Below are 16,056 nucleotides of genomic sequence, written 5' to 3' on the forward strand. Positions count from 1 at the left end.
ATTTTTAAGTTGGGCATCGCACAGAAAGGTCCGTCGTCGAAAATGTCGATAAAATCACAGAAATATTCGAAGTTGCCCGCACGTTCGTAGTCGTAGCATGGCCCAGGAGCTGGATTCAAAAAGAAACTCGAGTAAGTGTCACACCAATTAACACCAAAAACCAAGATGGATCGAATTTCCATCTGCGTAGCCATGACCAAACGAAATGAAATTCACCCATTTCTTAAACGAATGGTGAAGAGAAAACGGTAAAATACGACAATATTCTGCGAAAACAATCGTGGTCAATCTAAGACTAACAGCGAACTATACTATGTGGGGCTTAAAAGGAATCATTTATTATGAGTTGATTCCGTACGGTACTATATTCAGATCTCTACTGTCAACAAGTGCACCTTTTGAAGGCCTAAATTGGACACAGAACAAATGTCTAATGACTCGCGAGAACCCCGGAATTTTGGTTGGGAAGTTTTAATGCATCCACCAAACAGTCCGAACCTGGCACCAAGCGATTAGCACCTTTCTGTCTCATTACAAAACTTCCTGGGGGATAAGAAACTGGCCTTAAAAGGAGATTGTAAAAATCGGTTACCAGAGTTTTTCGCCAAAAAAAAACAAAAGACTTCTATGAGAGAGACATTATGAAGCTATCTTTAAAATGGCAACAAATTACAAAACAACGGCGAATATTGGACCCAAATCGGACAATCCGAAACACCTTTAATAAAGTTTTGAATTTTGAAAAATATAAATATTCCGATAGGGTGATTAATTTCGTGCCACCTTTTATAAGATACAAGGTAGTGGTAGTACAAGAAATATGAGACCTCCTCCACAATATATAGCAAGCCTCATTTTGCATTTCTAATTAGAGTCAGTGCATTCCATATACGAGTACAATAGAAAAGTTATTTCTAAAGGCGGTAGAATAAAATTTTATTAACTATAATTTATGTATTTCATAAATAACGCTTACACCCATTGTTTGAAGTATGGCCGAGCTCCTTTTCCAATTTTTGAGGTGTGCGTCTTGATGTTTTTTTTTCACAAATGGGAAGACCTTCAGTTTTATTCCGCCTCCGAACTGCAGATGTTTTTTCATAGGGAGCTTTTCATAGCAGAAATACATTCAAAGTTTGGCCTATCGGTCTATCAAATAATAAAATTAATATTTCCAAAAATATCAGTACGAGTAACAATAATAATAATTTCATGTTTGGTTGAAAGGGCTTAAAATGTCTTACACATAATCAAAGTTGCTATCGCAGTAGTTGTATATCCAACTTGCGTGGACTAAAAATACTGCCCTGTATTTGGAAATGTCGGCCTCCCTGGAACCACTTTCACATTACTTCAGGGTAGCGTTCAATATTTTTCATCACAAGATTTTGATATGAACTCTTGCTTGCAGATGTCGCTACATATTTTCTTCGAAAATGATTTCCGCAAATCTACTTATACTTATACTCAAACTTTTCCTCACTGCTTATGATTTAGGCTTTTATGTTTTCAGCCAATTGCATATTTCAGTGTTTGTCACTTTCTTTTCCAACACGAGCATTTAAGGAAAGCATTTAGGGGCTTACTTCGTTACTATTAGCGTACATGTCTTCTTCTTCTGTACGCTTTTTTGATTCCCTGAAGTCTGTCCTTTCTTAAGACATTAACTATTTCGATTCTTATGCCTAAACTTCAATTCTCATTCAGAAGCTTTGATATATTCTTTACCCCTGGCACTGGCACTTATTGATAATCCAATTGTTTTTTTATTCAATTTTAATAATTTACGGTAAAACATTTAGTCTATTCATTGCACAAATTTAACATGTAAATTACAAGTTTGAATTTATTTTAGGCTGAAACAAACATTAATATAGATGAGTATCAAAAAATTGTGCAGAGTAAAGCATAAGAACGGATATAAGAATTAGCAGAGATAGAGGAATAAAGAGAGAGAGAAGTGTGTAGGTTAATAAACAAAAACGATATGCAATCACTTCCCGATGTAATCCTTTTAGTAGAAATTGATTTCTTTACCAGCCTAATACACTAACAAGGAACGGATTTCGTTAGTATTTTATATTTTGTGCCAGCAAATGTTATTTGATGAGTGCGGGAAGATTTAATAAAAATAAGTTTTTATAAAAGGTTTGCGATATCTAATAATTTTAAAAAGAAATACAATAATTCTCTCACTTTTCACAATTGAAAGCAAGAATGTTTTTAGTGTGTGGCGAAATGTGATCAAACTTTAGTTTATAATTAATTTATTTTTATATTCATAACTTGGCTAAAAATATACCAATTTCAGGTAGAAAATTTGAGGAACGAGGTCAGCTCTTAATAATTGAAATTTTTTATTGCTTGATAGGTAGTAACAAGTATGCTAGTTAAACTTTGATTAGGTCTAAAAGAAGGTTGTCTATTTGCTCCCACGTAATACAAATTCATCAAATTTGTATCTATAGCGCAAGTCTTTGTTTTTATCATTATCAAAATATAGCTCATTCTCCCCCATAACTCAATCCCATATGTGGTACAAATTTAAAAAAATTTATTTGAAACATTTCGGGTATGCAATTATATATATATATAATTGGTGCCTACACTTCTGTTGGGTGTTTGGTCGTGCTCCTCCTTCTATTTGTGGTGTGCGGCTTGATGTTGTTCCACAAATGGAGGGACCTACAGTTTCAAGCTGACTCCGAATGGCAGCTATTTTTATTTCCACCGAGACTCGAACTTACGTTCTCTCCAAATTCAGATTGGTAGTCACGCACCAACCCATTCGGCTACGGCGGCCGCCAGTTTTATAGCCCTTTGAATTTTAGCTCAGCAAAGTGAAATCTTGAAATGGCTCCCAAATTGCATTGATTTTTCACAATGTTTTTTTTTTGTGCTGACGCTGCAGGGTGTTTTCTTTCTTAGAAAAAATGTCGATCATTCGTTATATGGAGAAAATGCATAATGGTGCTGGCCTTGATGCAGCAGAGCAGGTAGAGACAGCCCTCGGTGGTTGTTTAGCGCCTTATAAAAGGACGAAGAGAGTGGTACACATTACTATTTTATTCTCCCTTTGAGTTACTCCCTTATATTTGCTCCAGCCTGCATAGAAGGAGGACAGTTTTATGATAATAATAAATAGATTTCCCCTGATCTAGTTACGTTAACTTCGTTACTCTTCAAAGAGGCCTGGTTGAGCGTAATCGAGTCACGTATTGAGACTTATTATTTGTCAAATAAACTTTCCATTTAATTTCAGTTCTTAAGTTTTTGTTATGTAATGCTATAAGTCTGGTCAGTAAGGTTGTTACCATTTACTTAAATAAAGAAATTAAGCAATAAAAATAAATATGTAATAATAATAATGAATTAAAAGTAATAACATTTGCACTTGCATCATCCAAAAGTTCGAACCTCTTCTCCAACTTCTGATATACATACGTCTTTTTGTTGCATAAGGTGCCGCAAAATTAATCATGCACTTGTTTTTAAAATTTTTTTTTTACTATTTTCTTACTGAATAATTATTTTGACCTTCTTGCAATTTATTGCCGGTCTATTTGTATACTGCACCTGTCTAATTTTCAAGTGCCATATAATTAACGTACGAAGTCATTTGCAAATATTATGAATTATTCCATAGATGATCAATTTTGCGCCACTAAAAATGAAAAGTATTCAAATTTTTGCAGACTTCAAGTAGCAGACAGTTTTTTTAGAGATGCAGAAAAGCGCACAGAAAGGCTAACCGTTGCCTGCCGATCAGTGACTGCTGTGTACTATATAAAATTTTTTAATGCTTAATATCCACAATAGGGATTTCACACAGGGCCTACTAGGTCAAGCTGGCCACAACAAACTTTGAATGTTGAAAGCTCGATCGCATAGAGTTTAGTTGTGCAATAATCCAATGTCATGTGATGAGCAACTGGCAACGTCAGTGTCATGTAGTTACATACATACGCATACGAAGTCGTTTATTTCGATTTATATGCCACTTCTATTGAATTATTATTATTATTATTTCTTCTTTTTTTACATATTCGCTAAAGTAAGGGACGGCTATAATTTATGGCATCTACAATTTGCAGTTGCTACAGCGCTTACACAAATATATATAACCATTCTACAGGATACATATATTTATTACACTTCCCAATATTTTACGTATATTTGTATTTGTGTATATTTATTTATTTACGTTTCTATGTTATTTCCTTTATCAGCTTTCATTTTAATTTGCATTTATTTATTTCACACATTGTAAATATGTACATGTTTTATTTGTTTTGCAGGTTTCATTGGCAAAATCAACAAAAACCACATTCACCGGTTATGGCATCGGCAGCGCCAATATGGACAGTGACATTGTACAATATGACATACCGAAAAATTCATATAAGCGTGCAAATTCGGATATCAATTACGAGGTGAGTGTATGAGTATTCAGATTTGCAGCAATTAGAATTGAGCTTACACATATACGAATATATGTATATATGTATTTGCAAATTATACCCAACAAATAGTTACATTCGAAGCGCTATAAATTTATCAGTACACAATAAGCTTAGATATGCAGGAATAAGATATCAGAAATGCCAATCAAGATGTGATATCTAATATAACTGTATAAGCAGCCTTGATTTATATCAATAGTAATTTTAAATTTTCTAAAATTTCTTTCATTCGAAGCAAATCTACTCATCCAATTTTTGTTTTTTCATTTCTTTTATTTCTAAGTTGTTTACTAAATAATCTTGATTTGATCTCACGATTTTGAGTGTTGTAAATCTTTATTTTGTCCTTTAAGCATTCCACTTCGTGTATGTGTGTTATTATTATAGTAGTTCTTAGTTGCACACTTGAGCTGTGTAGTTCACAAGTGTCAAATAGGAGTAACGTACGACTTTGTTTTCTAAAATTATATACTACTGTGGGCAAAAAGTAAGGTGAATTTAGTTGTAAAATGAAAAATCCATTTTATTCTTGTAAATCAATTTCATCCCCTTCAAAATAATCCCCTCTCGATGAAATACACTTATGCCAACGATTTTTCCAATCCCCGAAATATGCCAAATAGTCCATTTCCAGTATAGCCATCAGCACCTTCTTCGATTCAGCTTTTATCTCCTCAATCGACTCGAAACGCGTTCCCCGGAGTGGTCTCTTGAATTTTGGGAATAGCCAGAAGTCACACGAAGCCAAATCAGGCGAATACGGTGGTTGCGGAACGATATGCGTGGAATTTTTGGCGAAATGGTCACGAAGAACGAGTGCAGTTTGAGACGGTGCATTATCGTGATGCAAAAACCAAGAGTTGTTGGCCCATAATTCTGGTATTTTTAGACCAATTGCTTCACGTAAACGAAGCATAACGCTCAAATAATATTCCTTATTAATAGTTTGGCCAGGTGGAAGGAATTCATAGTGCACCACACCACGAAAATCGAAAAAAAACTGGCATCATGACCTTTATTTTTGAACGACTTTGACGTGCTCTTTTCGGTCTGGCCTCGCCTTTAGCACGATATTCGCTAGATTGGTCGGTTGTTTCAGGGTCGTAAGCATAAATCCAAGTCTCATCTCCCGTAATGATTCATTTGAGTTTGTCCTGATAGTCTGAAAGCATTGTTTCACACACATCAACGCGACGACTTTTTCCCAAGGAATTGAGAGTTTTCGGTACCAAACGAGATTTGACTTTTCGTAGGTCCAAATGGTCTTTCAAAATGGTTTTCACAGATCCTTCTGATATTCCGATCATATCAGTAAGGTCTTTAACAGTCAACCGACGATTTTTGAGCACTAACTCCTTCACTTTATTGACGTGTTGGTCATCTGTTGACGTCGATGGTCGTCCGGAGCGCTCCAAGTCATCAACACGTTCTCGACCCTCTTTGAAGTCTTTGTACCACCTATAAACATTTTTCTGCAACATGGTCGAATTACCAAATGCCTTCTGCAACATTCTAAACTTTTCCGCAGCCGAAATTTCATTCCGCAAACAAAATTTGATGGCACTTCTCTGCTCAATCAAATCAGACATTGTAAAAATCGAAAAATGCACTCTTGGCCGTTTGGTAAACACAAGCGTTAATATATTACTGATAATGACATTCACATGAAAGTTGGCCTAGATGTTATTAGCAATGCTGAACACTCATGAAAAAAATAACTAGAGCAAAATTTTAATCCTGCGAAGTTTGACAAATAGATTCACCTTACTTTTTGCCTCCATCTTCCGATAGGGTGGTTAATTGTGCGCCACAAAATAAATACTTTACCTTTATACCTACAATAAAAAAACTTTTTTCCAATTTATTGAGGTTCATATATGAAACACTTTTTGAACATATTTTTTAAATGTTATATTATGTATTTCAACTTTTAATATCATATAAGCCCTCGCTTCATTAAACACTTCCTGTGCAAAAGCGCTTCATTTCTCGGGGTTCCCACTTCTGCGATTATACAAGTATTCCTACACGATTAGTGTACTTCGAAGAAATGGTTGATTGGGATATTTGCCTCCTTTGGTATAATAAATGGCAGAGTTTTTGTAGCAGAGTGAATTCGCCCTGCACCTTTTCTTTGCTTTTGGAATTTTTTCCGTGTCTCAAAGAAGCTAAGCACAATTTCAAAACAAGTATGTACAGGGTCCGCCATATAACTTTACGGAATTAAAAATGCTATAAAAAAGAATCTACTCAATGATTTTCGAAACAGTTTTTTTTTATTTTGAAGTACAATCCTTCCGGTTAATGATGGAACACAACTTCATTCATATGGCTGCCTCGGCTAGCCATGCACCATCCCATACGATCGGTCCAATTTTTCAACACATTTTCGATTGTATGCTTTGAGAACGACGGTGAACTGATGTTCCTGGTGATTCACGAACACTCTCGGCCACAGCAGCAATATTTTCGGGTGTACGCACGGTTTTTCGTCGGTCACGCGTTGGTTTGTCAATAAGCAACCCAGTTTCTCTTACTTTTTTCGCAAAGTAACGCACATACGCTTCATTCGGTGCTTTTCTTATTCCCATTGCCGTACGTAATTTTCGTACACATTCTGCAACATTACCATGATTTTCAAAGTAATCTCGCAATATTTCCCAGCGTTTTTTTAGCATATACACAACCATTTTCGAATGACTCCTCCTCTTTTTTTAGATTAATCGGAATGTTTATAAGATTTGCAAAAAGCATCGTAGGTCAATCCTATTTGACGCTGCCTAGTTCAGCTACAGTACACAAACAGGCAAGTATTGGAAAGCATAAAGTTTGGAAGAAAGATTTCCATCACTGAAAATTATTTTTTGTTATTTAGTAAAAAAGTTCTTCAAAACCAAATTAGATTACTAAAACCAAATAGTTTATTTCATTTTGCACCACCTTATACATGTGGAAAGCTAAAAAAGTGCAGCACATTTTAGAATTTCGGCCAACTTCGGAGCGTTAAAAATTGGTTTTCTGATTCGTTTATTATTTGGTATAAATTAATTCCAAAGTGGTCTACTTTGAAGGCGATGTAACAAATTTCAAAAATTAATAGGTACTTCTTTTTACAGAATGTGGTATGCAAATTATGAAACCTAGGAAAATATTAAGGAATAATGTTGTAGCGACGCGGAAAGGCAATTTGGGAACTGATATGCAATATATTTTTTGTTTCTGTAATTCTTTTGGTGTTTGTTTTCTGCTTTGTTTTTTGCTGGGGAATATGTTCTTATATTCTTATATTATACTAAACGTTCTGAATTTTTTGCAGAACATATTTTATCAACTTCAATACGAAATATCTAACATGTCACCCTGATAGGACCATAAAAGTCGAACAACAATTTTATTAGAGCCAAGGAAGAGTCGTATGCTAATGCGTTAGTTAGTTGTACTTGAGGCACATAAAAGTACGTTCACATATGCAGTAATTATCAATAAATCCACAAAAATTAATCTACCTATTCGCATACGGCAGATTAGCTGCAAAATTGACAATCACCAGTCACGACTATTTTAAAAGGTTTTTCTTCACAGAAACTGGTTTGGTGGAATATTTTAATGTTTTTAGTTTGTTTAATTATTATTAGCAATAAGAAAAAAATGCAAAGAGAAGTAGTGGTTAGTTTAAATGCGTAATTTGCGGCTAGTAAAAGCAGTTGGAGGAAATCTGACGAAATAAGCAAGGTCTACTTAGGATGCAAAAAGTCATCGCAGCAATACGCAAATACGAAATTCGATATTATATTTTATAATAAGCAATAACAGGCACAAAGAGTCTATAGATACACGCTTTTTTCTGTAATATGAATACATAATTATCAATATCTAGCAAAAATTATATTTGTGCCTCTTTTCTTTACCGGCATTCATTTCATTCAGATTTTACTTTTACGATCCTCCTTACATACGTAATAGTAATTGTCGATAACACAGATAATACAGGGTTGTAGAGAAAAAGTATCTTTACAATCTAAGATTTTTTTATAATCTTCTCAGATTACGGGAGCCAAATTTTGTATGATTATTCATACTAATCGCTTTTTAATTACAGATTGGAAGTTAATCTCGAAAAAGTAAATAGTCTAGTTATATGTGAACCAATTATGAGAAACGCATTTGACTCCTACTCAGAGGCATTTGGTGTATGAATCTAGGTTCATGTAAGCCACCAAACAGATCTTAAAAGGGTTTATAATGAGCTATAAGCCCTGCTGTAGTGGCGACTTTCTTTATTATATTTTATTATATTATTTTCTAACTCTAATTGTACGAAATTGAAAGAAGTCTTCGAAATTAATCCCAAATGCTTAGAACTAATGAATTTTTAGTGAGCTTCGTTTTGGAATATTTTTTAGTTTCTTTAGATGGTTTACTGGAGTCATTTAAGAGTAAGACTTGGGTGTTGCTTGGTTCTTTTACGATGGATTATTGAACCCTCTTTTTGAATAGAATAAAAATGCTTCCGCTAGCGATTGAATTTTAATTGATTCATAATTTATTAAAAAATTAGGTAAAAGGATATAAATACATATGCATTTATGAGATAGTTGGCAACATGCAAATAGAAAACATTCTAAGGGTTGAGCGAATCCGATATATGAAGCATTGATAGCAATGTGTGAACATTTAAAAAAATACAAAATGCGGTGTATCAATTATAAAGAAGGAAGAACTGCAGAATGTTGGACTACCGGTTATTTTGTCTCTAAACGACACAATATTGTTTTTATTTTTTATTTTTTTTTTTTTATTTGAAGTTTTCCTAATTTTGCCTCAAGCTAATCTAAATTATTTGAAAAGAAACTCACAAGATACCATTTTTACAATTAATGATGCCTTTACAAGCCTGTATTCAAATTTAATGTCGCATATTTTTTCGGCCCATTTTAACCTATTATATCGCATTATTGTCTTTTTTTCGTCCCATTTTGCCGCTCAAGGTATTAATTCAGTACTATTAGACATAAAGCAAAGAATGCTCAACAAAATTCTTCAAATGGTCTTAAAATGTTTTATTTATACACACAAGGCGCCGAAAATCTTCGAAGGAAGGCACAGTTTCTGCGTACTACAAAACCATATTCCAAAAAGACTTCTTAAAAGAAACTCCTTTCAAATCTTAATTTCAAAATTCTCTAAACAAGGCAGCCAGAGATGTAAGTTGCATTCATTACCCACCCTGTAACGTGCTCATACTGCAAGTAAATGCTGCAAATTAGTTACAATTCTCCGATGCCTTATTTTTTACCCTAAATGACTGCTGGGTATTTGCTGCATTTATGTAACCATGCGTGGGTATTGTCATGTGTTTGCATTGAATGGATATATTTACCTGAAATTGTTGAAAATTTTAAATTGTTGAGGTTTGAATTAAATATTTGCGTTCTAGTCAACTTGAATTGAAATTTAATTTTGAGTTTGATTTAATATTGAGTGCAATCAATAAATGACATTAGAGTTATTTTGCATGGAAATTTTCAATTAGGAATTGCTCAATTGCAAAAAGAGAAATACTTAAAAACATTTAATGTTAGCTCTGCAAATAAAACACCAATTTGTGAGGATTTGCATTTTTTTTTGGCTATCGATTTTATTCGCAAAGACGCTGCAGACGTAGAAAAAACATATAGTACATTTATGATCGAGCAACTTTTAATAAAGTTATACTAACTAGGCTGTGGTGAAGACCTAAACAATATTCCATTAATTTTATAAGTATATTTTTTGTATCTTTTTACAGGTATTTGTTATAGACAGTTTTCGATAGGTCTGCCAAAGTGGGCCCACATTAATTATGCTATCACTTTTTTGAAAAGAGAAATAAAATATTTTTTAAAAATTATCTACTTCGATCTTTGAAATCAAATGAGCATTGACTTCGTTAAACCATTTCTGTGCAAATGCAGGACTAACTTCTGCGATGATCTGAATAGTCCTGCAGCATTAGTCTTGTTGGAAGGGATGACTTCATTTGGCAAAAGATTGGAATGGTTTAAGGTCATTAAACATATGATTAGAAAAACTTTTCTTCTTCTAAAATAAAAAAATATAAATTATTGTGGCGTACTCTTCTGTTAGGTGTTTGGCCGAGCTCCTCCTCCTATTTGTGGTGTGCGTGTTGATGTTGTTCCACAAATGGAGAAACTTACAGTTTCAAGCCGACTCCGAACGGCAGATATTTTTATTAGGAGCTTTTTCATGGCAGAAATACACTCGGAAGTTTGCCATTGCCTGCGGAGGGGCGACCGCTATTAGAAAAATGTTTTTATTAATTTTGCTTTCACCGAGATTCGATCCAACGATCTCTCTGTGAATTCCGAATAGTAATCACTCACCAACCCATTCGGCTACGGCGGCCGCCTTTCTTCTTCCAGATAAGCACAATAGGCCATTGGCAACAGAGCGAATGTTTTAAATACAGCCCAGCCTATGAATAGTCAAGAAATATTAACTAGTAAATTTTTTAAATCTCTTGTTTACTTTGTTTAGTAAAATACTATCGAAAACCCCCCCTTCCCCCTTCCATGCTTAGAGAAATTGTGAATACTAAATGCAGTTAAACTTTAAAGTCAGTTAATCAAAATTTACTCGAATTATAAGTCTAGCCGAATTAAAGAATTTAGTTTCGAGAAAAACACGATATTCCGTAGTTATACTCGTACTATTATAAAATTTAAAATAGGCAAATTCCATTTTCGCACCTTAACACTTTTCACTTGTCTTCTAAGCAATAAAAGTACCTTTTGAAAATATATTCAGTGTCTGACCTTCGAGTTATATGGGGAATATTTAGCAAAATTTTCTTATCGAGCTAAAAAAAGTAAAAAAAATGCTCCCTTAATTTTTAGAATTTTTGAAAAACTCTTGAGATCAGATGTGTTTTGCTTTCCATGCGTTATTATGTTTTCTCGAAATAGCTTTCATCGTAATTTTATTGTTTATTAATTATATTACTGAAGGAAATTGATTCATTCGAGAAAATTCAACTATTTGAATGAAATCAATAACAAACCTTCAATGACATCTTAATGCCACACTTTTTTTTTAAATGTTCTGCCTTAAGAGCTACAGTAGAAGCAATTGCAACTACATAGCAGCCCGAAAGAGAAAATGGGACTAGATCCAGAGCTTACGTTATTTGTCTATGTACTGCGGAGGGAAAGATGCGATACAACACCGCGATTGAGTGGAATCCTCAACGAAAGCGCAAGCGAGAAAGATCAGCGAACACCTGGAGAAAAATGCTGTAATCAGAATCCCGTGTCTTAGCAGAAATGAAGTTAAGCGATTGGCGCAAAACAGACGCAACGGAAGAAATTCGTTGTGCTCCTACACACCAACTTGGAACTCTAGAAATTGATGAATATTAATGAAAAATGACACTTTGATAGGAAAAGTTTAACTTCTTCAAGCCAACATGATTTTGCAATAGTTTAAGTCTACCGTTTCCGACCTGGGAGCATTGTATTGAATCATTTTTGTCTGGACTTCAAGTAGATTGCATATACAAGGCCTTTGACATGGTGTCACATAGAATTCTTTTGTGTAAATTGTGCTCCCTTAGTTTTCATTCGGTTTTCCTGCAGTAGTAAACAAGTTTTCTAAGTGAAAGGAATTGTCTTGTTACAATTGAGGGTGAATCTTTTGTCCTCTTCATTGCTACTTCTGGGGTACCTCAAGGTAATATTTTCGGCCTCCTAATTTTTGCCTCATTTATAAATGTGTGAAAATGAATAGCAGCTGCTTTTCATTCTCCACACACCTATTATATGCAAACAATTTGAAAATTTCTGCCACACTAACAAACTCAGAGGATGTGTTTAAGCTTCAGACTGATCTCAATGAACTCGATTCTTGGTGCGCATATTCATGTTTCTCTTTAAATTTTAAACAATGTTTTCAAGTAACTTGCTCTAAATCTCGTAATATTATACAGTCTATAGATAGATAGATAGATAGATGAATGCAGTTTGTACTTCGACCTCATGGTCTTCATGAGTAGAGGGCACCATCACAGTACCTCATCTGGGCTTGGATTCCCTTATTAAACTCAGGATAGAGCTGAGTTGGGTTGAGCGTATGTGCTTTTCCTCTGGCTGCAATTGGCCAAGATACCTCAACCTTCTCCGTACTATAGCGCTGCATTTCAGAAGAAGATGAATTGCAGTCTCCTGGGATTGTGTGTGATGTCCCAATCTATGTGTGATGTCCCAATCTGTGAATGAGATCAAAGACTTTGGAGTGATTTTTTATACAAATTTTTCTTTCTCAAGTCATATGAATTTTATTATTTTAAAATTCATTATCGATCTTATGGTTTGTTAGATGGAATACCATAGATCAAACTTTTCAGATCCTTACACAACTGAATTACTGTCGATTCTACACCTTTCTTTAATTTAATTTTAGATAACATTGATTATTCTTTTGTCTTGCCACGCTTTAACTTTATTATGCTGGCCAGAAAATTTAATCAAATTTGGAAGTCCATTTCGTTCATTTTTTTAATTCTTTTGTAAAAATAATTCTCTTCTTTGTTAATGTATCCCTAATACCTGTGGGCAAAACGTAAAGTGAATTTGGTTGTAAAATGAAAAATCTTTATTTATTCTTGTAAATCAATTTCATCCCCCTTCAAAACAATCCCCTCCCAATGAAATACACTTATGCCAACGATTTTTCCAATCCCCGAAACATGCCAAATAGTCCATTTCCGGTATAGCCATCAGCACGTTCTTCGATTCAGCTTTTATCTCCTCAATCGATTCGAAACGCGTTCCCCGGTGTGGTCTCTTTAGTTGTGGGAATAGCCAGAAGTCACACGGAGCCAAATCAGGCGAATACGGTGGTTGCGGAACGATATGCGTGGAATTTTTGGCGAAATGGTCACGCAGAACGAGTGGAGTGTGAGGCGGTACATTATCGTGATGCAAAACCCAAGAGTTGTTGGCCCATAATTCTGGTCTTTTTAGACACATTGCTTCACGTAAACGACGCATAACGCTCAAATAATATTTCTTATTAACAGTTTGGCCAGGTGGAAGGAATTCATAGTGCACCACACCACAAAAATCGAAAAAAACTGTCATCATGACCTTTATTTTTGAACGACTTTGTTGTGCTTTTTTCGGTCTGGCCTCGCCTTTAGCACGATATTCGCTTGATTGATCGGTTGTTTCAGGGTCGTAAGCACAAATCCAAGTCTCATCTCCCGTAATGATGCATTTGAGCTTGTCCTGATAGTCTGAAAGCATTGTTTCACACACATCAACGCGACGACTTTCTTCCAAGAAATTTAGAGTTTTCGGTACCAAACGAGATTTGACTTTTCATAGGCCCAAATGGTCTTTCAAAATGGTTTTCACAGATCCTTCTGATATTCCAATCATACCAGTAAGGTCTTTGATAGTCTACCGACGATTTTTGAGCACTAACTCCTTCACTTTATTGACGTGTTGGTCATCTGTTGACGTCGATGGTCGTCCGGAGCGCTCCAAGTGATCAACACGTTCTCGACCCTCTTTGAAGTCTTTGTACCACTTATAAACATTTTTCTGCGACATGGTCGAATCACCAACTGCCTTTTGCAACATGCTAAATGTTTCCGCAGCCGAAATTTCATTCCGCAAACAAAATTTGATGGCACTTCTCTGCTCAATCAAATCAGACATTGTAAAAATCGAAAAATGCACTCTTGGTCGTTTGGTAAACACAAGCGTAAATATATTACTGATAATGACATTCACATGAAAGTTGGCCCAGATGTTATTAACAGTGCTGCCAACTCATGAGAAAAATAACTAGAGATGCTTTCCATTTCAATTCAACCGGGCTATTCGGGTCATGTTCTTCGATTTCGATGTAACTTAAATATGTTGCTCTCTGGTCGAAATAATGAGACACGTATTTTTTTGTTCGCCCGAAAAAATTTTTTTTCAAGAGTTATCGGCAATTTTGTTTTTCGCCTCAAACTCGATTTTTTTTAATTATATAAGAAAAAATTTTTTTTAAATGCCCATAACTTAGTCAAAAATGAACCGATTTTAATAATTCTGGGTTCAAAATGATCGTAATTACTTGCACAAGCGACTTCATGTAGAAACAATTGCAAAAAAGTAGTTGAAAATTTTTTATTTAGCAAAAAAGAAAAAAAATTTCAATTTTTTCAAAATTCAATATTTCAAAAAGTGTATTTTTTTTTTTTTTATAACTTTTTCCAAATCAAAAAAACATCTCAAACTTTAATTGAGCTGCATGCCTAGTAGCTAAAATGAGTTGTTTTTGAGTAATGAATTTTTGAGTAAACACCCTGTTTCGCACTTTTTGTTTTTTGCAAAATAAAAAATTTTCAAATACTTTTTTGCAACTATTTCTACATGAAATCACTCGTGTAAGTAATTACGATTATTTTGAACCCAGAATCATTCAAATCGGCTTATTTTTGACTAAGTTATGAGCAATTAAAAAAATTTTTCTTATATAGATTCTTTCCATTTCAATTCAAAAGGGCTATTCGGGACATGTTCTTCGATTTCGATGTAACTCAAATATGTTGCTCTCTGGTCAAAATAATGAGACACGTATTTTTTTTTCGCCCGAAAAAAATTTTTTTCAAGAGTTATCGGCAATTTTGTTTTTCGCCTCAAACTCGATTTTTTTTAATTATATAAGCAAAAAGTTTTTTTAAATGCCCATAACTTAGTCAAAAATTAACCGATTTTAATAATTTTGGGTTCAAAATGATCGTCATTACTTACACGAGTGATTTCATGTAGAAATAGTTGCAAAAAAGTAGTTGAAAATTTTTTATTTTGCAAAAAACGAAAAGTGCGAAACAGGGTGTTTACTCAAAAATTCATTACTCAAAAACAACTCATTTTAGCTACTAGGCATGCAGCTCAATTAAAGTTTGAGATGTTTTTTTGATTTGGAAAAAGTTATAAAAAAAAAAAAAATACACTTTTTGAAATATTGAATTTTGAAAAAATTTAAATTTTTTTTCTTTTTTGCTAAATAAAAAATTTTCAACTACTTTTTTGCAATTGTTTCTACATGAAGTCGCTTGTGTAAGTAATTACGATCATTTTGAACCCAGAACTATTAAAATCGGTCCATTTTTGACTAAGTTATGGGCATTTAAAAAAAATTTTTTCTTATATAATTAAAAAAATCGAGTTTGAGGCGAAAAACAAAATTGCCGATAACTCTTGAAAAAAATTTTTTTCGGGCGAACAAAAAAATACGTGTCTCATTATTTTGACCAGAGAGCAACATATTTAAGTTACATCGAAATCGAAGAACATGACCCGAATAGCCCGGTTGAATTGAAATGGAAAGCATCTAGAGCGAAATTTTAATCCCGCGAACTTTGACAAATAAATTCACCTTACTTTTTGCCCATAGTATTTATATTTATGAATTTATTGATCAAGCTATATTTTAGTCTTAGCTCTGTTTACTCATTAATTGAAACATTTTGTATTAGCACTGAAAACCTTTGGTGTTTTTGAATAAAAATAAATAAGTAAATAATATATAAATAATC

General features: G+C 34.0%; 1 protein-coding gene across 1 annotated transcript in view; it reads left to right on the top strand.

Annotated features, from left to right (window-relative positions):
* The window catches only part of LOC128864754 (uncharacterized), a 260,399-nt gene that overhangs the window by 50,898 nt on the left and 193,445 nt on the right, over nt 1-16,056 (top strand). The window contains exon 2 of the mRNA XM_054104510.1: nt 4,299-4,433. Within this exon, the coding sequence (XP_053960485.1) occupies nt 4,299-4,433 (135 nt within the window). The remainder of the gene's footprint in view (nt 1-4,298; nt 4,434-16,056) is intronic.

The sequence above is a fragment of the Anastrepha ludens genome, chromosome 5, assembly GCF_028408465.1.
Source record: "Anastrepha ludens isolate Willacy chromosome 5, idAnaLude1.1, whole genome shotgun sequence".
NCBI classification, from domain to species: Eukaryota; Metazoa; Arthropoda; class Insecta; order Diptera; family Tephritidae; genus Anastrepha; species Anastrepha ludens.